General features: G+C 35.5%; 3 protein-coding genes across 6 annotated transcripts; 1 reads left to right on the top strand and 2 right to left on the bottom strand.

The window, feature by feature from the left end:
- Positions 1-1,652: 1,652 nt before the first annotated feature.
- LOC118056533 (uncharacterized) lies at positions 1,653-11,953 on the bottom strand. Of its 4 annotated transcripts, none has more exons than XM_035068772.2 (11): positions 10,949-11,953; positions 9,254-9,518; positions 8,265-8,427; positions 7,384-8,146; positions 6,840-7,269; positions 6,553-6,734; positions 5,052-5,211; positions 4,719-4,946; positions 3,376-3,726; positions 2,464-2,565; positions 1,653-2,248 (listed from the first exon to the last, which is right to left on the bottom strand). In XM_035068772.2, exons 1-11 carry the CDS (start codon positions 11,497-11,499, stop codon positions 2,021-2,023), a joined length of 3,423 nt encoding a protein of 1,140 aa, XP_034924663.1. In that variant the 5' UTR covers positions 11,500-11,953; the 3' UTR covers positions 1,653-2,020. The 4 variants fall into 4 exon arrangements, with proteins under 4 accessions (XP_034924663.1, XP_034924680.1, XP_034924671.1 ...); XM_035068789.2 differs by having other exon boundaries at positions 7,384-8,134; positions 10,949-11,952; XM_035068780.2 differs by having other exon boundaries at positions 1,653-2,245; positions 10,949-11,949.
- Positions 11,954-14,646: 2,693 nt separating this feature from the next.
- Positions 14,647-17,676, top strand: LOC118053976 (meiotic recombination protein DMC1 homolog). The gene is made up of 8 exons (XM_073410913.1): positions 14,647-14,839; positions 14,960-15,075; positions 15,162-15,200; positions 15,342-15,399; positions 15,526-15,573; positions 15,690-15,733; positions 16,222-16,283; positions 16,420-17,676. Exons 1-8 carry the CDS (start codon positions 14,647-14,649, stop codon positions 16,535-16,537), a joined length of 678 nt encoding a protein of 225 aa, XP_073267014.1. The 3' UTR covers positions 16,538-17,676.
- A 143-nt stretch (positions 17,677-17,819) lies between these two features.
- Positions 17,820-20,184, bottom strand: LOC118056522 (stem-specific protein TSJT1). Its single transcript, XM_035068761.2, has 4 exons — positions 19,890-20,184; positions 19,131-19,371; positions 18,885-19,005; positions 17,820-18,263 (listed from the first exon to the last, which is right to left on the bottom strand). Exons 1-4 carry the CDS (start codon positions 20,090-20,092, stop codon positions 18,073-18,075), a joined length of 756 nt encoding a protein of 251 aa, XP_034924652.1. The 5' UTR covers positions 20,093-20,184; the 3' UTR covers positions 17,820-18,072.
- Between the last annotated feature and the right edge of the window lie 489 nt (positions 20,185-20,673).

Below are 20,673 nucleotides of genomic sequence, written 5' to 3'. Positions count from 1 at the left end.
ATTCATGGTCTGACGTTATCAAAGCATCGCGTGTAATTTTTGGGTCAACATTCGTGAATATATGGATCGTGAAAGTCACTTAAAAAGTTAAATATTGATACTAAAGAAGAAACAAAAGGGGAGGTACGCTTGCGTTGTATAATTATATACGAAACCAGGCACCTAATCTAGGGGGTCCATGGAGCATATGATACCACGAGATACGTCAAAACATGCGTGTAAACCCAACAAGTATCTTCACTGAGGACCGAGGTTCTCTGCCCCCCGCTGTCCTCCTGGTAGTTTTTATTTTATTTTATTTTTTCATATTTTTTAACTACAACTTTACACAAAACACATGACACAGAGGGAGAGACAAAGGTGTTTTTTATGTGTGTTTTCAAATAACCCCGATAAAGCCAAGATTATTGAAAACTCTTGTATCTTCCTATCTGGTCCTTCCTGGCATGCAGAAGTAAGGGCACAAAGCGCGCGGCGAGGTAGCTACAATGGTCCCCGGAGGCCCGGCCTTATAGTATTGTACTATGACCGTAATTATGTGCAGTAACGAGAAACACTCACTCTCTTCCTCTGCTAGCGAACTTGCAGGGTTTTTTAACCATAAAGGGTCAGGTAGAATTAGGTAACTCCATAACACAGTCGAGCTGCAAGATGGAAATGGTATCTTGTCATTGCAGCGCGCTGATACACGGTGAAGCTGGCTGCACTCTGATTGGCCTTCCAAAATATATTGCGTTATCTCATTCTCGATCGCAGAAAACAAAACTGAAGATATGAAGGAGAAAAAATGGTATGCTAGGAGACGGAATGGAACGACTGATGATCTTTTCCAACTAAATCTCATTTTCCTTTCTTAATTTTTAGTCTCTAGATCCGCACAGCATGGCATCGTTCTCTCTCCAACAAAAACAGTTGCAGAAGTGGAAAATGGTTGCATGATTACACGTCCCTGGTTGCAGCAAGTCAAAAACACAAGCCATATATGTAATCATGCAACCACGTCTACGAGTAGGTTTTGCTGTGTTGTTGTGATCATAAAATTGAGCGTTTTTTTAGTCAACATGTTCCTCGCGGTGTAATCACTAGCCAGGAGCCGCTTCCAACAACATGAGCTGCGGATTGGAAATTATTCTGGTGGGGACGTAAAAAACAACATTGTAGGGTAAAAAAGAACAAGGATTCCTTATATTACATTACCTTCCATGATGTTTTACCAAACACAATCCAAGGGTAAAACATTCTTCAGCCCTCACATTCATTAAGGAAGAGTTCATTAACACAACCTGACTACCCTGTTCACAACGGAGCCCCAGCCCAGCCTCCCAACTCACCCTGCTCAGTTGACTGCATTATGCTTTAAGATACAAAGAATTTCAGCTTGAGTTCGAAATGTGCGATGATGCAGAAATAGAATATTCGAGTAGCCCGCAGGCTAACCATTGAAAGTCCAGCAACCTTCTAGCAACTCGGAAGAAGGAACAACTAAAACTATCCTTCCAAAAATGGACAAAATCAAAACCGTGATCATAGCATATTCCTCTTCCAAAGAAGTTAATCCAGGTTTTAAATCCTTTGTTTCCTTTTTTGAGAATGTCAATTTATTTGAATGTCTGCTTGCACTGAAAAATACATCAAAGCCTACACATCTCAGCTAGACACAGAACCACCTAGAAAATTTACAGATCTTCCATCAGATTAAAAGAAAAGGGAAAGGTTATCAAGTGCCCAATTTGCACCTATTTCCTGAACATTACTCATGAAGAAAGTTGAACGCGCTGCTAATTCTAGTTCTCCAACTACAATGATGGTACATAACTCTAGAAAAAGCCCAAAGATTCGATCCCAGAACCGATAAATTTTAAAACATAATAACACCACATCCCAGGGCTAGAAAAAACCCAAAGATATGATCTAGAACCGATAAATATTAAATATATTAACACAACATCCTAGGGCTACAAAAATTTGGGCTGGGAATACAAATCATTACCCAAAGATTAATCTAATTCTGTTCCTTCAACTAGTGAATGCTTGTGCGTGCAAGCAACAGTTTGTAAATATCTGAAGCTGTGGGACGGTCGGCTGGATTTTCCTTGGTGCATCGACAGAATAAATCAACAAGGAATCTCAATGTTTCAGATTGAGCCTCAGGTCCCTCCGGATTTGAGCCAGAATGAGTAACCAAATGCTCGTCCATGGACCCCAATGCCTCCAGCTCATCACTTAGTGGTGGTCGTTTACCTGACTGCTTATGTCAAGACCAAACAATAAAAGAAAACGAAACAGTTCAAGACCAGAGGTGGCAAAATCAAGCAGATTAAAACGCTAATAGCACCATGGGAAAATAAAGATGTTACTGATTCACCATGCAACAGTGAAATGGTAACACTAGAAACTTTTGCATCTAACTGTTATTTACGCTCTATTATCCATTGGAAAGTTTCAGTGTATAGAGTGATGTACCTGTAGAAGCTCATGTATGCGCGATTCAGGTAAGCCAGCATACGGGACCTGTAAAGTCAACAATTCCAGTAGTAGGCATCCATATGACCAAATGTCCACTTCCTACAACAAAAAGAGAAATCCCATCACAATTCATACTATTAACTTGCACAAACTAAAGCATATGCAACACAGATGGGGCCATAGCCCAGCACAAATTCATTGAAAAGATTGTACATAATCAACAAAGTCCATCTTGTAAGTTCTAGCCAATGCTGATACATTTGTTATATTGATATCAACATTTGAATCAGAGATTGCAATTATAGAACTCAGTGGCATTTTGGGAAATCAGAAATTTGAATCCTGCATCAGATGTTATGCAAAACCCAGTTCCTCAAAAGCTGGTATATGCTGATGATAAGTCTGTTAGAATGTATAGCCAGTCCAAACTCAGAGATAAACCCTCCATTTCTTGAATCCAGCACATTCTACATTTTATGTAAATAAGTACAGAACAGCATAAGTAATGACTAACTTCATGCTTCATTGCAGTTGATAAACAACATTTGAAAGGCTACGCTGGTGTTAATATACAGCTGTTGCATCCCTTCAGCCTTCAAAGGCACTTTCTCATATCTATCCACCATGTTGCTAATAATCGCAAAAGATCCTCTCCATTCTCAATTCAAGGTAATGAAAGCTAGATATGCATGGCTTTTTATTTTACAGGCATGTGTTTTTAATTTTATTTTTACATCATGACTGATAAAAATTGCTCTCATTCCAAACATAGAACTTTTACAGAACCCACACAACTGTTACAAAATTATACTCAAATGTTAATGATTACAGGAGAAGAAATATAAAGTCAAGCACTATGAATTATTGATGTTAAAAATCTTTTTCAAACTGACAGGAGAAGCACCATACCAGACCATAAGTGTTGCATTTATCCATTGTCCGCAAAACCTCAGGTGCCATCCAGCGCGGCGTTCCTACACAAACATCAGGAGGTGCAATCCCTCTATGAGCAATACAACATGTATGCAAGAAAGACTTGCGTGGCACGGCTCTGTCAAAATCACAGAGCTTCACTACAGGCATGCCATCAGCTCTCTTATTATCTAAATCAATCAAAATGTTTTCACTTTTTATGTCACGATGAATTATGTCTTTGGAGTGAATCTCTGCCAATGCACATGCAACATCTCGTGCTATACACAATGCCATTTCCACCGGTACATGCTTCTCGCCACTTTTAGATACCTCTTCTAAATAATTCTGTTGCATCAAGAGAACAATAATCAGCAAGAAATATGTGGAAAGCGATCAAATAACTACATAAGAAATACAATTAAGCTCAACCATGTCTCGGTCATAAACTAGTTAGCAAGCTATGTGGATCCTATTTCTCATTGGCATACTACCAAGGCCAAACCTTTCTGTGATGTTATTATACTATTATATGAATTTTTTAGTGTTGAGGAATGAATGACATGTGGCTTCTTAATGCTTAGGTGCTAGATGAAGCTTTGAATGGCATGTGGCACAAAGTTGAGGAATATGAGGGTTTAAATGTGTCGGTAAACAGTTGGTTTTTAAGAGCAATCTTGAAATGGTATGACTCTTTTTTTTCAGATTAGGCAAGTCTATAATATAGTTCACGTAGACTTTTAAAAACTAATCCCACTTCCCATACCATTTAAACATTTTATTTCAGTCCCTATATTTAAAAATTTACTTAATTACTTGCATATTTCTGAAATATAGATGATGAATGATCATAAGATCATAATTTAGTTGTGGCTAATTATCAAAACCATGCATGAATATTATAAGTTGATTTTACTAACATGACATGTTTGATTAAGCCTATTTTATATTATACTATTAAGGTTATTGATTGGATAATGAAAATCATCTAAACCGGGTTCGCAAGGTGAGCAAATTGAAAAGAATAAGAGGCAGGAAAACAAAATAGATTTGATTGGATAAGGAAAAAATAAGTCTAACATGCAAAGAAAAAAAAATAAAGAAAAAAGATCAGACATATTTTGTTGATTGCTTTTTTAAAAATGGCGTGAGACTACATAGTTTTTACAGAATTATTTAGTTGCTTCATAAAAAAAAAATTGTAATGACTAGAAGTAATGAATGATTTGTAACTATGCTTTGATTCTTCGTGGCAGCCCCAGGCAAAACTAGGGCATGTAACTAGTTCTGATACTATCATGTTTTCACCTGCTGACTAAAAATAATAGAATAAAAATTACCTTTAAAGACCCCCCACCAACATACTCCATAAGAATTACAGACTGTAATATGCGACGTTCTGGATTTCCATCTTCTGATGGAACCCACTTTGAAGATAGCTGGTGTCCATACATTTCAACTATGCAAGAGTGTTGCAGAGCACCTAAAATTCTTACTTCTCCGAGACAAATATACTCAAAATTCCTAATTTCATCTGCTGACGCCTCACATGCCTCTAAAGTACGCACCTGCAGCATCAGAAAAGTTCATTAATTAGTGCCTGCAATCACTGGATGTTGTTAACAGGAATCTTTCTGCTTAAGGCAATACAAGCCACTAAAGGCTGAGCGTACCTTTGCTGCAGCTTCAACCGATCCAAATTTGCACCGAATAAGAGTACTGGAACCCACCTTTTCTATCTTGTCAGAAGTTGAAATGGTAGGAAATGAACAACCAGGACCAGGAACGCTCTCGGTTGAAAGGGGAACTTTAGTCCGACTAAGAGGAATGTACCTGTAGGAAGGCAAAATTCATGAGAATATAAAATAAAATGCACAAGCAGACAAGGAGTAGACATGGACCAAGAAGACAATCTTATTCTTGGAGGTTGTTTGGAGAACAATTACTTAGTTTGTTCCAGTAATTGAATATGCATTGAACACTGAACTTTCATACAGTGTGTGCTTTGCTCTTTCATTTCTTTCAGAATCCCTCGAAATCTCTGTTTATTTTATTAGATAAAAAAAACAGAAGATACCATTATGAAGTGGCTGTACAAAAGATAACTTGAAAATAAGTCATACTCCAAAACAGAAAAATAAGACAAAACACAAATCAAAATAAAGGGCGTTCCAATCTTTTAACAATGATATTTCAGCTGGAGTGCCCTTAAAAGCACCTCCCACATGATAGATAGGACATGGCAACACTAGATCAAAATATAACAAATCTTTAAATAGCACTAGAACAAAGCTACTAATTAATTATGCAAAAGGTTTCTGCTCATACTCCATAAATTCTTAATTGTTTAGTTTGTGTTGGGAATGGGGTGAAAACAGTGGTGGTGAGTTATTAGGAGTTAGTTTCAGCGTGTAAATTCTAAGGGGGGAATTTTTTGAGGGTGTAAAAATTTATTTTGTTTGGTAACTTTCTCAAATCACTTGCATATATTAATAATAATTAACACCCATTCTGTCTCTTCCAATTTCGTTTGTGCTCTTCAAAACACTTGTCTTTTTCTTGTGTGAGTGGCAGATTTGTCATATAGGAAGCTGGAGACAGGTTGGTTGAGATTACAACATACCAGGTGAAGATGACAGTTTTTTATAGATGGAGGAGATTGGGCTAGGATAAGGCATTAAGCAATAAGGAAGTTGTGTCAAACAAATCCAAGAATTATGTGCTGGATCTCTGTTTGAGAGATCATAAAATATCGCTAGGGCTGGATGGGAGACAGAGGAGAGAGAATGCAGAGAGAGAAAGGAGCATCAAGTTAGAGGAAAGGGAGTCCAGCGAGAGATAAGAGGGTCAATTTCAAAAAAAAAAAAAAAAAAAAGCAAGAGTAAATCTTATAGCTGATGGCTAGGGAGTAATGTTTCACCCCATTTTTGGAGGTAAAAGTTTAACCCGCAACAATTTGTTTTACCAAACAACGCTAAAGGAGGTGAAAGTTTATAGGGATAGGTTTTCACCTCCCACCAAACATAACTTTACATAAAAATATTCACGCCAGGGGCAAAATCAATGTTGTGTGATATTATAGACTTGAGCATATGAATTAAACTATAGCTTCCACATGCACAGCATATTGGATGAAACAACATTACCATAACCACTTTGAATAGCAGGACTAACCTGCAAAAATATTCTGGATCTGTCTCCTCTCTGATATCATGTGGATGGCATGCATCCACCACCATCCGGATCAATGAATCACCCCTCCTTCTGAGAATGACATTCCAGGCATGCGGCATGAAGTCCAAGTAACCCCTGACAAGTTCACAAGGTATTGGAGGATCCATGCGGTCACATAGATACTGGAGTAATATCAGTTTTATTAGATCAAAATAACCGAAAATGTAGCGCAAGGAACATAAACATTCAATAGGTACTATAGAAATGAGATGCATGACAAGAAATACCTTCATTAGCAAGGCTCTGTGTCTGCAAACACCAAACTGCAAGCTCCCTAAAGGAATCACAATGGAGCCTCGTCTTGCTTTAATAGATCGCAAAGATCTCTCACAGAGATCAGAGAAAATAATATCTTCTACAGTTTCCAAAGCTTGTTTACCAGCTGAACTAATACTTTCATTGTTTCCAGTTGGGCATGTGCAAACAAAAGGCTTCCTGTAGTTTGAACCAGACACTGCTTTTCGAGTCCTTTCAAGAGCACCACTTCTATCACTGCCCCCAAAATGATCAGAAACAAAAAGTGAAAGCAATGAAGCAATCTGCAAGTTATCAACAGCAACCTTATTTCTCTCCTTGGTAGAACCATTTAATCTCTTAAAACGAAGCACCAATGCTTGAGCAGAGAGAGCTACTGCATCCAACTGTTCATCCTTCTCCCTAAAAGAAACAATAAGTAATTAAGGTCATTCACACTAAATAAACATTATCCAAGCACAAAATAATAGAGCAATTGTGAATCATATGAAAATGAGGTCATGAATAAGAGTTGACCTGTCCAAAAGAATGACCTCACGTGAGTCAAGAGGCAAAATTTGCTCAAATCTCCTCAGTGGCATGAAAGGTCGGTCACGTCCTGCATCATAAAAGCCATCTGGTAGTTGGTCCTCAATGCTGCAAAATGAATGTTCACTATATTTGCGGGACAAAATTGAGCTATCTTCTGTTGGTCTCCGACATTTGCATGGCTTTGGATTATCAATATCCCTATCATAATGCCTTTTTGACTTGTAAGTGATTTTGGATTTTTCTGAAGATGAACTTTCATCCTGACTAGCAGCTTCATCCTGTGTAGAGGCTAAAGGTTCATCTTGCACGCAACATGCTTCTTCCTCACTTTTATTTATAGACCCAAGATCGCATGAGCAGCTTTCCACAGAAAAACCATTTTTTGAGCTGATTTTATCATCTTCAACACTAGTATGCAGATTTTCTCCTTCAGCTTCAACAGAAAGTTCAACTTTTTCATTGTCATCATCCACACCTACAACTTCTGATGTGCCCCCTTCATGCACCTCAGTGGTAAGGACATCTAGATTGTTTGATTTGAAACTTTCACTTTCCTTTAGAGCCAAAGCTTCAGCACACCCCTCACCTTTCCACTTCCTACTGTTGTTTAATCGTTCTTGACGAGCTTTTTGCTGCAAATAATGGCGTCTTTTCCAACGCTTACTAGACCTCCGAGATGCAAATGACCTGTTTGATGAAGGCCCAGTCACTATGCTTGACATAGAATGATTGGAACCTGCATCGCATTCTTGATCATCAAAAAGTTCATTTGAGACTAAAGTAGAGACGAAGCATAAAAAACCCTAGATATCTATAACTAAAAAACTTTTGAAGTGCATAAAGAGAGAAAACTCATAAGTCCTCACCATTACAAGAAAACTTTCTGTCATCCTCCTGAAAGGAGGTTTCGTATACATCCATTTCGACTGATGAGCTAATGAACTCATCATTTGACAAGTCCTTGCCATTTCCTTCCAAATTGCAGCATATCCATGAAGGTATTTGACAACAACTAAGAAGCTTATTGTACTAGAAAATAATAAGCAGTAAGAAGATCAATAAACATGTTAGGTTTTGGACATGCAATCTTTGCACCCATGAAAGCATAAAAAATTACAGAGCTTAAGCAATTGATTATCCTTCCATTACAAAGTTTGCTGACATATCAAAATGATTATAAAATGAAATAAATGCATGGACATCATGTTCTTGATATCAAGAATGAACTATTGCGGCCACCATTTGACATGGCTATGAGTACAACAGCCTAGGAGACGTGATGGATAAAAGATCTAATCACACCAAAAAGCCAAAGCCATTGAATGCTTTAAGGGTATTATAACTTTATTGAAGAGCACTAAACTAGAAAAGGAATGGAAAAAAAAGAAGCAGAAGTTAGCATCACAAAAGAAAGAAAGATAAACCAACATAAACCTGATTAAAAAAAAATAGCAGTGTGTGAATTATAGATGTTCTGATGGAGAAACAGAATAAACATGAATGAGAGGTAATGTGATAGGAAAGTGGATATTTAACATTTTGACGAGAGATATGACCCCTGAACAAAGAACAGCCCTTTACCGATAGCCAACCAGAGGTCTAGGGGTTAAGGTTAGTTATGAAATAGTTAAAGTTGCTTGATGCAAAAGGTTTGGATAACATGTTCAGTAAATTAGCGATAGCATTTGTTTTGAGTCATATTAAGTAATATTCTGGAGAGCAAAATACTACATCTCAGAGCAATCAATGAACTGAATGTTGGGAACCATAAATGCTTGGAAACTGAAAGTAAATCACAACCCACCCTAAAAGTTCTGTGAAAGAAATGGACCTTTGTTTGCTTATAGAAAAATACCTGAAGATTTAGATACTGGAGGTTATGCATTGAAGTAAGTTCAATAGATCCCAATGATGTCAGCCTGTTATTTGAGAGGTCCAAGCTCTCCAGTAATTGCAACGAGGACAAACTTGAGGGTAGTTCGACTAACTTATTATTAGATACTTTTAATGATATCAAGGCATTTAAATAGGTTATTTCATTTGGCAGACTCTTAATCTTGTTGAATGAAAGATCCAAGAACTCCAAATTACTTAAGCAGCCGATTTCAGGAGGAAGATATCTGCATCAAAAAGTACATAATCAAATCTCTCTTTCCATATTTCAACAATCTGATAAACAGTAAGTAGCTAACTAAAGTTATGAACTTATATTGAAGAACTTCATCTTTACAGTTTAACATACAACATCTCAGAAATGCTGAAGACCAAAACTGGATTTCATTTTTTATTTACTTGGAGGTGTTACACACAGAACTACAATATGTGGCCAACAGTTTAGATAGGTTCCAAAATTTGAGTATGGGTAACATTAAAGATTATGCGCTGTGTACCTTTCCAAAAAACATAATCCATACCAATTGTGTTGTTTAACCTATCACTTTAATGCAATTCTGCTCCCAATTTTTTTTGCTCTCACTCCTACCTTGATACTTTCTACCCGTTAACCTTCAACTATTTCTTCAACACTTCAAGCATTAGCTACTCTATCTTGTTTCATTGGATTTGGCAAAGCCCTTTTAACATGTCTCAAAATGTCCAGCCATTGTTTTGAACATGATAATTATATAACTTAATATATAGAAACAGAAGCAGCTGGACATAGATAAAAAATTCTTAAGGTATTGAAAAGGAAAAGGAAGGAGGAGTGAGGCACCTAGCCAGCTACTTTGACTGACTTAACAAGTTCCTCGTTTTTCATTTGAGCTAAACTACTAAGGTTTGGATGAAAAAGAACTTTGTAAGCTTATTGAATGCATATCAAGCAGACAATTTCCATGCTTCATTCTTGCATTTTTTTATTTGAGACAATACAGTAGCCTAGAACATTTAGCTATTAAACCTATCCTTGATTGTAAAGTTGTACCATAAAAGAAGTGATCATTCAACTAGACATTGTTTTATTACAGCCAATATTTTATTGTCTAACTTTTAGTGTGAAAAAAGCTACATCATATAATTTGAAAAAAAAAATTGTTCAATTACTCAAGCTGACAATACCAATGAGCAAATAAAAGAATCACATTGTTAGATACAAACACAATCTCTCTTTGGCCAACAAACCCCCCCTTACTGCCACTCTTACAAGAACTCAATAATCATCGTCATTTAAAATCAACATCTCCAGCATAAATGATAACTTTCACTCAAAATGAAGATAGTATTTTCTTTTTTACTATGCCAGCCAAAAAATAAACAAACACATAAAATTTCATATTTTTATCTAAAATTCATAACTTCATACAATTCAATTTTTTTTTTTGCTAACCTGCCAATAACCTTTTACCAGATCAAAAGCAAGCAAAATCAAATGAAAACTGTTAATTTAACTCGAATCCGTAACAACATAGTTACACAATTTAGTGTCCTTTTCTTTTTCTTGACAGAACAAGATTCAGTTTCTTTCACTGAAGTTTTCACATCCCTCCATTACTGAATCCTCTGAACATAGAAAAACATTACATAATTCAAAACCCACACGCACAACACTTACCTTACAGAGAAGTGACAAACAGAGAGCTTTGTCAAGCACTTAATCCCAGAAATCTCAATCAAAATCGTCAAAACCGAAGGTCTTGGAGGCACTCTCGAAAGCTCAAGCTCTTTCAAACCTTCCAATTTATTAAAACTCAGCCCGTTCAAACCCGGCGACGATACTTTGACTTGCAGGCACTCCAATCCCACCAAGTTCCCAAACTCCGCTGGAAACAAATTCACTTCATTCCCGAAAAACTTGAGCGTCCTCAGTTTCTTTAAACCCCCCACGGACTTGGGCACCAAAGTAAACGCATTTTTATACAAATACAAACCCTCCACTGAATCGTCAGCCTTTTCTAATAAATCAAATTCCAGGCTTTTTCCTATAACATCAAGAACTACTTCATCATCCACATTTTCACTGTTTTTTTCAAAACTGCTGTCACTGGTGGCGGTAACGGTCGTGGCGGTAGCATTGAATTCGGTGGAGGGGGATTTGGGGGATTTAGGGTTTTCGGGGTTATCGGTGGACTTAGAATTGGATTCGGTGGAATTGGAAGGCTGCATTGGATGGAATTGAGGGAAAATCAGAGGGGAATTGAATTCTTGGGGGATTAATTTTTCTTAGCAAAAGGGGGGTTTAGAGTAAGTTGTGATTGTGAAAATAAAGAGGAGATCTTTGGGGGGTATTTGAGAGTGAGAAGGGGGGGGGGGTTGGGGGAGAGAGAGTTAGAATAAAAAATCACGAAAAGAGAGTGGAACGTGAGAAATTAGAGGAGCGGGAAAGAGAGAGAGGGAGAGATGAGGCCCGCTCCCCTTTGCAGTGTATTTTTTGTTTGAGCAAGAAAAGAAACCCTAGAATCTAGAGGAAGGTACCGTGATTTAAACAAGTCACTATTTGAGGAAAGGATGGTCGGTAGGGGCTTTTCACAAGGAAAAAGAAAAAAAAAAACAAACAATCTGCCCAGTTTTTTATCAGAGTCTCTGTATTTACGCTGTGCCAAACCGAAGGGTGCCCTCTCGCATTGGGAAAAAGTCGACAGGTGATGAACATTATTTTGTTTTTTACCATAATTTTCTCCCATAACAATAATTTTCTATTAATAAAAATTTATCAAAATAATATTGATAAACGATTAACCATAAATAATCATAATTAAAAAAGTCATTAAGGTCGAGGGCTGGGGGAGTAACTCCACAAGAGAGTCAGCATTTATAAGGCACATGCTGGGTGCATGTCTTGCGAAGAACAAGGTTTTGGTGGTGATTGTAATTGTTATTATAATAATTATTAAAAATTTATATAATTATTAATTTTAAAATTTATAAAATTAATTAAAATAAATACAAGTTAAGCCGGATATTTATAATAATAAAAAAATAGATTTAGTGATGGTTAGAATTGTCATCATGAATGATTTTTAAAATATATTAGATTAATGTTTTTATTTTTTTTTATTTATTTTTAATATAATGTATTGATAAAAATAAAAAATAATAATTTAAAGTAATATAAATTAAAAAAAAATTTAATATATATATATATATATATTTAAAAAAAAAAAAAAAAAACAAACAAACAAACTCAATCTTCCTCTACCGAAACTTATGATGGTCTATCTGATTCCGTCATCACTGCATGGCTAGCAGGCTTCACAAGCTATTATTGTAAAATTCACACGTAACAAGACAGCTCTTGTTATCCACGACAAGCTTAACCTCTTTTTATATATTTGAAATTTTGAATCTTAAATCCAGTATTTAAAATCATACGAAAATGATAGTGTTGGCTAAAGCACAGACTGTTTTAAAGATACTTTTTACTGTGTAATTAAAAAACAAGGTGATTTGAATTTGTAATGTTGTTTTTTTATTTTAAAATATATTTTTGAAAAATTTTAAAAAAATTATTTTGTTTTTTATTTTAAATAAGTTTTTTTTTTTGTATTTTCATGTTATTTTAATATATTAAGTGTTAAAAATAATTTTTTTAAAATATAAAAATATTATTTTAATATATTTTTAAATATAAAAATATTTTAAAAATAATTAAAACTACACTTTCAAATATTCTGAAAAGACTCTTGTCAACTGTAACATCGCTAGCTTGAAAAGGGATGACATGACATGAAATTCGGATGAATTCTTGCTGACACCTAGATTTATTTAGAGTATGTCATGGCAAATGTTCCTAAAAGTGATGGTAGAAGGATTACACAAATGCAGAGATGGTATCTCATGACTCAGGATTTTACGGGAATATCTTTATATAAAAACACTGGATTAAAAAAAAATATGAGTATATTTTTTTTTAAATACAAATAAATCATAACAGAGGTGAATTGGGTCCTTGCTAATCTGATTTAGTTATAGTTAGGCTTGGTAATATGCCTAGCATCAGGCATGCTAGATCGACTCTAAGCCTAATTTAATTATAATTGGGCTTGATAGCATGCGAAACTCCTAAATATCTTGAGTTCATAACTAGTTAGACACACTTACAATTAGGTTAAATGATACACTTACACTCTTAATTGAAATAAATTCTACAATTTTTATTCCTATTCAATATAAAACAAATTTAATTACAAAATCAATTCAATTCAATCTACTCAAAGAAATGAAATCAATTTTACTAGGAGATTATTTATTATTATTATGGTAAGTGATTGTTTTTTAAAATATTTTTCATTTAAAAATATATTGGAATATTTTTTTATTTTTAATTTTTTTATATCAGTACATCAAAACAATATAAAAATATACACAAATTAATTTGAAAAAAATAAAATTCAAAATTTTAAAAAAACGTTATTGTTTTTTGCATTTCAGAAGTGTTTTTTAAAAATTAATTGTTTTTATTTTTTTATTTGATTCAAATTATTTTTTCAAAATATTGTTTTTTTATATATATTTTTTTTTTAAAAAATAATTTTTTTTATTTTTTTATTTGATTCAAATTATTATTTTTATATTTTCATATCATTTTGAAGCATTGATGTTAAAAATGAATTCTAAAAAATAAAAAATACTTTAAAAAATAACCGCTGTCATAATATCAAATTTTACTTTTTAAAAATGTTATAATTTTTTTTACTTTAAATAATTTATTTTTTAATAATTTTATATAGTTTTGATATACTTAAAAATAAATTTTAAAAATTAAAAAAAATATTATTTTAATATATATATATATTTTTTAAAATACACACTTTTAACAAATAACGATCCTCGCATTACCAAATGGGTTGTTAATGGAATTGGTTCCAAACTGAACAGCATAACCGCTCTTCTACACTAGTGATGATAAATAGAAAAAAAAACGAAGAGCCAAACGGACGGCAACGGATTGAAATAATAATGGATCTCAACCGTCAGTGTGAAATAAAAATTAAAAAAACCTCCCTGAATTCAGATTCCCGCCCCCTTAAATCCATTCCGATCTCTCACACATTTCGCATTTCACATCAAAATCTCTCTCTCATCTCACTCTTTCTCTATAACAAATTAACAAACACTAAAGTTGAAGTTTCTTCCACTGGAAACCAGCGAAGATGACCGCTACTCTTAAGTAAGTCTAGTCAAGTAAGCTAATAGTACTTTATCCCTCCTCTGATCTTCAATTGCAGTATCATTGGATTGATTGATTGGCCGATCAGAGACAAAATCAGTAGTAGTAATTATTACTAGTTCCTAAATTTGTCTGTGCACGTGATGGTTGTTTTTAGAGAAAAAGAGCAAAATCAGCTACAGCTGGTGGAGCGAGAAGAAATGGATGACGAAGACGATTTGTTCGAAGCCATCGACAAGTCGAAGCTACAAATTATGAGCTCTCTTTCTCTCTCTGCGTCACCGATTGTTTTTTTCTTTCGATTCTCGACTTTCTTCGCCTTTTCTGCTTGCTTGTGTTGATTCATGTGCAAATGATGATATGCCTTCTGTGCTATTGTTGATTTCTTAAATAGCAACTCCAATTTCACTCATATATCATTGTTTTCTGTTCCGATACTGATCATTTAAATTTTAGGTGTTTTAGCACCATCTGATTGCGATTACCTTGGTTCTATTCAGAACTTGACAGGAATCAAAGGATTGTCTGAGGCTAAAGCTGACAAGATTTGTGAAGCTGCTGAAAAGATAGTGGTCTGTGCTCAGTTTATAGGATATTAATCATCATCTTTTTTTAAGCTTTATTTTATTGCGCTGTTGAATTCATCTTTTTTTGTCAGAATTATGGTTATATAACTAGAAGTGATGCTCTGCTCAAAGTAAGTTTAAGTTCCTCTTGCTTTTATGAATTGAGGAGATGCTCAAATCACTTTTGATTGCCTTGTTCGAATCATGTAGTTTTAGCTTCTGATTTGTATCACCTTTCTAAGTTTAAATCTCATTATTGTTTTATCCTGCAGAGGAAGTCCGTGATTCACATAACAACTGGAAGCCAAGCCCTGGATGAACTCTTAGGAGGTAGTCTTATCACTCTTAGATTCACTAGAACTGTAGTGTTGGTAGTGTATATGCTTTCTGATAATGTACTGCAATTTTTTTTTCTGTAATTGTAATTGGTATGATCATCTTGATTGATTTGAAAAGGTGGGGTTGAGACTTCGGCTATCACAGAAGCTTTTGGGGAATTCCGGTAAGAACAAACCATCGTACTTTTTTCCAATAAATCACAACATTTTCTGTTGGCATCTTCTCACACATCCTAAAATCTGTCTACTTCTACATTGACCATTGCAATATTATTTTTATGTCCGGGAAGACACAGCTTGCTCATACCCTTTGTGTCTCTACACAGGTTCCTCTCTCATTTTGCTCCTTAACAAGGTTGTTGGTGGAATGTCTGTGGCTGTGGTGTCTATGATAAATGAGAATATTAGTTCTTACTTATCAGTGCTGTTAAAATATTATAATAGATAATTCTGTTTCAAGGAAAATTGGAATTGTCTTCAATTAAAAAAAGTACTATTCAGTTTTACAAAATCTGATTTATAGAAATAGACAACATTGATTCACCCATCTCCGAATTGTTTCTGACCAAATTGTGGGCATAACAAAATTTTCTTGACAATTATTTTCTAATAAAAGAATTCGAAATCATGTGCCAGTATCAATTGTTTTTCTGATGAAGAAGTCCTTCAATGAGATTGCAAGTTACGATGTAATGATATTGTTGGTAGCACTGGCTTTGATTTATGCAGACGCCTCATTATCTGGATTTCAGATTTGGAAATGACAATATGTGCTCTAAGCTTCGCAAAATATGCATTCCTATTGCCTTTGCAGCTTCCTACAAACATGCATGGTGGGAACGGAAAGGTTGCTTACATTGATACCGAAGGAACTTTGTATCCTTTCTGCTCGCACTTCCCTCCTAACATCTTGCAACATGTACAGTGCCTCATTAGCGAAAAATTTATGGAGAATTTTAACCATATGATGCCTTGTCAGCATCAGTGTTTCCTTAACTCTATGCTCTTACAGTCGACCTGATAGAATTGTTCCAATAGCTGAAAGATTTGGAATGGACCAAGGAGCTGTGAAGATAGTAGGCCACTTGCCCAACTTGGCCACTTGCTCTTTCATGGATGCTTGCCTATAAATAGGCAAGCATCCAAGCATTATATGCACACCAAGTGAAGAGAGAAAGTGAAGAGAAAAAGAAGAGAGAGTGAAGAGGGAAAGTAATCCCACTAAATAGTGAGGTATTAGTGAGAGAGTAAGTGAGGTGTTTTCTCCTAGTAATAGAGAGATTCTTAGTTGTTCTCCTATTATTTGAGAAAGGTTGTAATTCTCATAGTACTAGTAAAATCCTTCTATACTTGCTCGTGGACGTAGCCTAATTGGGTGAACCATGTAAATTCTTGTGTGTCTCATTTCTCATTTTAGTCTTTTATCTTGTCGGGTTTATATGTCAGTATCCTAACAGGAGCTGTCCCTGACAATGTAAGAACTAATAGTATTTATAGGAGTTAGTAGTATAATGTCGCCTTTCCTGCTATCTACTCGTAGATAGCAGGAGGGGATGCAAAAGATGGTATATTAAGCTTCCTTCTCTGCGCTCTAAATTTATCCCGACTCCGTAGACCATGTTTAACAAGAGATTTACCGGCCTTTACAAGTAAAAAAAATGCCAATGATAATATCCCGCCTATCTGAATGTTGTTTTAAATGTTTTTCACATGGCTGCTCTTGTTTATGCTTTGAGTTTCTTTACCTCTTCGGCAAGTTTGAGCTAGACGAAGAGTGTAGCAGCATTCCTAGATTAGTTTTTGAGGTCAAACCAAACAGCACGGGGGCCTTGGGTTACTTTCTATAATTCAAGCTTTTCTCATGAAACTAGTGTAAAGCGTGGTCCATAAAATAAGCTAATGCCTTGCAAGAAGTAATGGCCATGTAGGTTAACGTCTGACGAGTTGTTCATTGAGGTCACAGGGACAAAATGTCTCTGCCCCACAGAAAACTCTACAAGCCTTTGCTTCCAAGCGTGCATCAGTTTTTTTTTTCTTTTTTCTTTTTTCTTTTTCTTTAAATCTTGGCCATCTGAGAAACAAATTATTGCAATAGGGACCTTGAAATTTGATTCATATGTTATCTAAGTATCTGTTACATCTCTTATTCATATTTGGCTCCCAAAATATTTTATCTTCATTTGGTCACCAATACAGTGCATCATAGGAGCACATCCAGGACTTTCTGCACCAATCCAGTCTCTTCCTTTGTTGATCATTTAGGCCAGGATTTGCCAAACTTCGTGGGCATATACAGCATGCATAAAAAATGACATCCATTGGAAGAAGCAAATCGAAGAACAAAGAAACACTCATCCAAGTTTCCATGAAATGAGAATTAATTATCAATCAGGAAACAACACCTTGGAAATCTTTTATGTACTGTGTAAATTTTATTTTATTTTATTTCCACAAAGGTTTGTGATTCGTGTGAGAGTAGCAACACATACAGCTGCATCAATTGTCTTGTTCATTGAAAGACTAATAACAGTATGGAATTGGGGACGCATTAGTGCAGCAGTGTCCAGAAAGATAAGAGATTACGTGGAGGATGAAGAGAAAAGATATGATCCAAGAGAAGGCCACCTAATAAGAAAAGCCTTACCATACACGGAGACTTGGGAGCTCAGTAGTTTGAAGACCAGTTGTAAGAACTATCAACTCTTGGCATGCCAACTGATTCCTTCTTAGTCTCCGCATCCACCTTGAAAGTTGCTCCGCAGACCTGGCCAGAGCTGTCCACTCTTGGCACCGGCTTCAACTCATTCAGTGGGTGCTCAAAGCTCCTCAAACCTCCAGAAGTTGTAAAGAAGCATCCTGAGAAATAAAACAGAAACTTTTAGATTATGAAATGGGTAGGTAGAGATTACCAAAGGGCATGAGACAAATCAAAGCAACTCAGAAAAATAGCCTTGTAACTTCGGGAGAAGGGTGCCTCCGTCTATCCTTGTGCTCATATATCATAAAGGATCCCATCAATGCCAAGGGAGTTTGAATGGGCAATCCGAAAGTTCAAGGGATTAGAAAACAATAAAGAAAGATAAAGAAAATCAACTTAGAACTTTCCTACAGAAAGCTATATAACCAGAAGGGTATTTTGACCCTAATTTTCAGCCCATCATGCAACATGGAAAGTGAACAGAACATCTACAACCAGACAAAAACATGAAGAAAGTGGAGGGAAAGAGCATCATGAATATATACTCTTCAAAATTTTAATGCACCAACATTTCCCACATTGCTGGGTTCTCCAATGTACATAAACACTTGTCTCCAAATACAATCGAAGTACATTCCAGTGCCTATCCATGTGTCGTCCTTGAGATTTTTTTGTATACGTCTTCGCCACTCTAAGGACAGTTTAACCATGCAAAACGAGGCAGAGATAGATTGCTATAGATCACAAGCATGATGATTAAACCAGAATCAAAAGTTTACCTTTAGGGAATGGTGCAAAAGATTTCCCACAGCCTTTCTGCACAATCTGAACATCATCTGAAAGAACGAGATTGCCTTCAGAATCAGTTCCCCAGAAAAAGGGTACACTTCCATCAGCATCCTGCAAAAAGGTAAACGTAGCATGATTTAAGCCGCTGGTAACAGATAGACGAAGAGATCAGAAATAAAAATTAGAAGGAAAACCAACAATACAGGAGAGCATTCCAAGCAGAAAGGATCACTTACAGCAGCAAAAAATGTGGCTTTTGAAGTGCTGTCATATAAAATAAAAGCAAATTTCCCTTGGATGTCTTTCACAACCTGATCGGCAGGATACGGGCCTCGATCTCTGAGAGTTCTGTAAGCTTCAATGACAACGATCACCTCATTTGCAGTTTTATTTAAACCATACTGCTGCTTGAGAACAGCAACATTATCTATGTGGCCTTGGAACAAGCAGAAAATGTCATCCACAACCGCAAACAACCTAGCCAGAGAAAAGAGGCATTACCAATGTTATGCACAGATAACACTAGCCAGAGATTTACAGAAATACATCTTTCTAAATCCTACATAACTCTCAACAAACACAGCTAATAAAATCAGACTTGGCCCTTTCTTTCCTGCAAAAAAAGGGATTGCAGACCACATTACGCAAGCTCTTAATTTACATTCGTAAAGGAGTCAAAACTATCAATCCAAGTGACAGATCTAAGTTGCATGATTAAAACAACACACAGAGAAAAGTTTTCAAACAATAAATAAATGAATAACAAGATCTACTAAAAAGTCGATAAAAGTTGAAGATTTTTCCAATCAAATTACCACAAACCATAACACAAACGCGCAGAAAAACTAGTACCAAATTTCTTCAACCTAAAATCCCATAAGCTAAAACTCAAACATGAACAAACCTCAAGCGAACAAGACCAGATCAATCCCAAAAATCAACCAAGGAAACCAAAACAAAAACATGGGTCACAATTTTAAAGGGGAAAAAAATACCTTGGAAGAAAAGGGTTTTGCTTTTCAACAGAGTGAGAAATGAGACCAGAAGTGCCAAGATTGACAGTGACGGAGCCAGGGTGCAGCGAGGCAAAGTGGTTAGCCAAGAAGCCGTCTTTCAATGCAGAGGATGCTGGGGCAGAGTGCGGACTCTGTAAAGCATCAGGGCATTTTGCAACCGTATTGTCAAAAACCGCCAACATTTCTTTTTTCCTTCTTGTCTTTGAATGGTGAAAGGGAAGAAAATGACTGCTTTGTGTGGTAGGATTTGGTGAAGGCAAAGAGAGCGAAAGAGAGAGGAGAATGTTCGTGATAGTTATGTTGTCGTTTGCAAGTATTTTTTTATTGACGAAATTGTCCTTGTACTGTGAAAATTGTACCGAATCAATTCAGTGAAATGATCATTAGTCCTGAAAATATATAAATAAATTATTTGATTGTATATAGTCTATTTGTTAATTCAAATCAGGGATAACTAATTATTAAGTAAAACGTGTCATGATTTGACGTGTATTTTTTTAAAATAGGGATACACACACACGTGTCATGTGACAATTAATTACCAGCAATTTAGGTTAATAGATGAGTTTTAAATTAAATTAAAAAAAATGTTCAAAGATAGGGCTCATATGCCTTCGGCTATAACGATGGATCCTTGCATCTGAGCATATTTAGCTCTGCGTATGTTAATTGGCTTGCCCTCGGTAATTTTTTATGTTTACGAAATTATTATTGAAAAAACTATATTTTTTTATTTTTTATTTTAAAGTAAATTTTTTAAAAA

Source organism: Populus alba, chromosome 8, assembly GCF_005239225.2.
Source record: "Populus alba chromosome 8, ASM523922v2, whole genome shotgun sequence".
NCBI classification, from domain to species: Eukaryota; Viridiplantae; Streptophyta; class Magnoliopsida; order Malpighiales; family Salicaceae; genus Populus; species Populus alba.
Note: the sequence above shows the minus strand (reverse complement) of the source record. Positions and strands in the feature narration are given on the sequence as shown.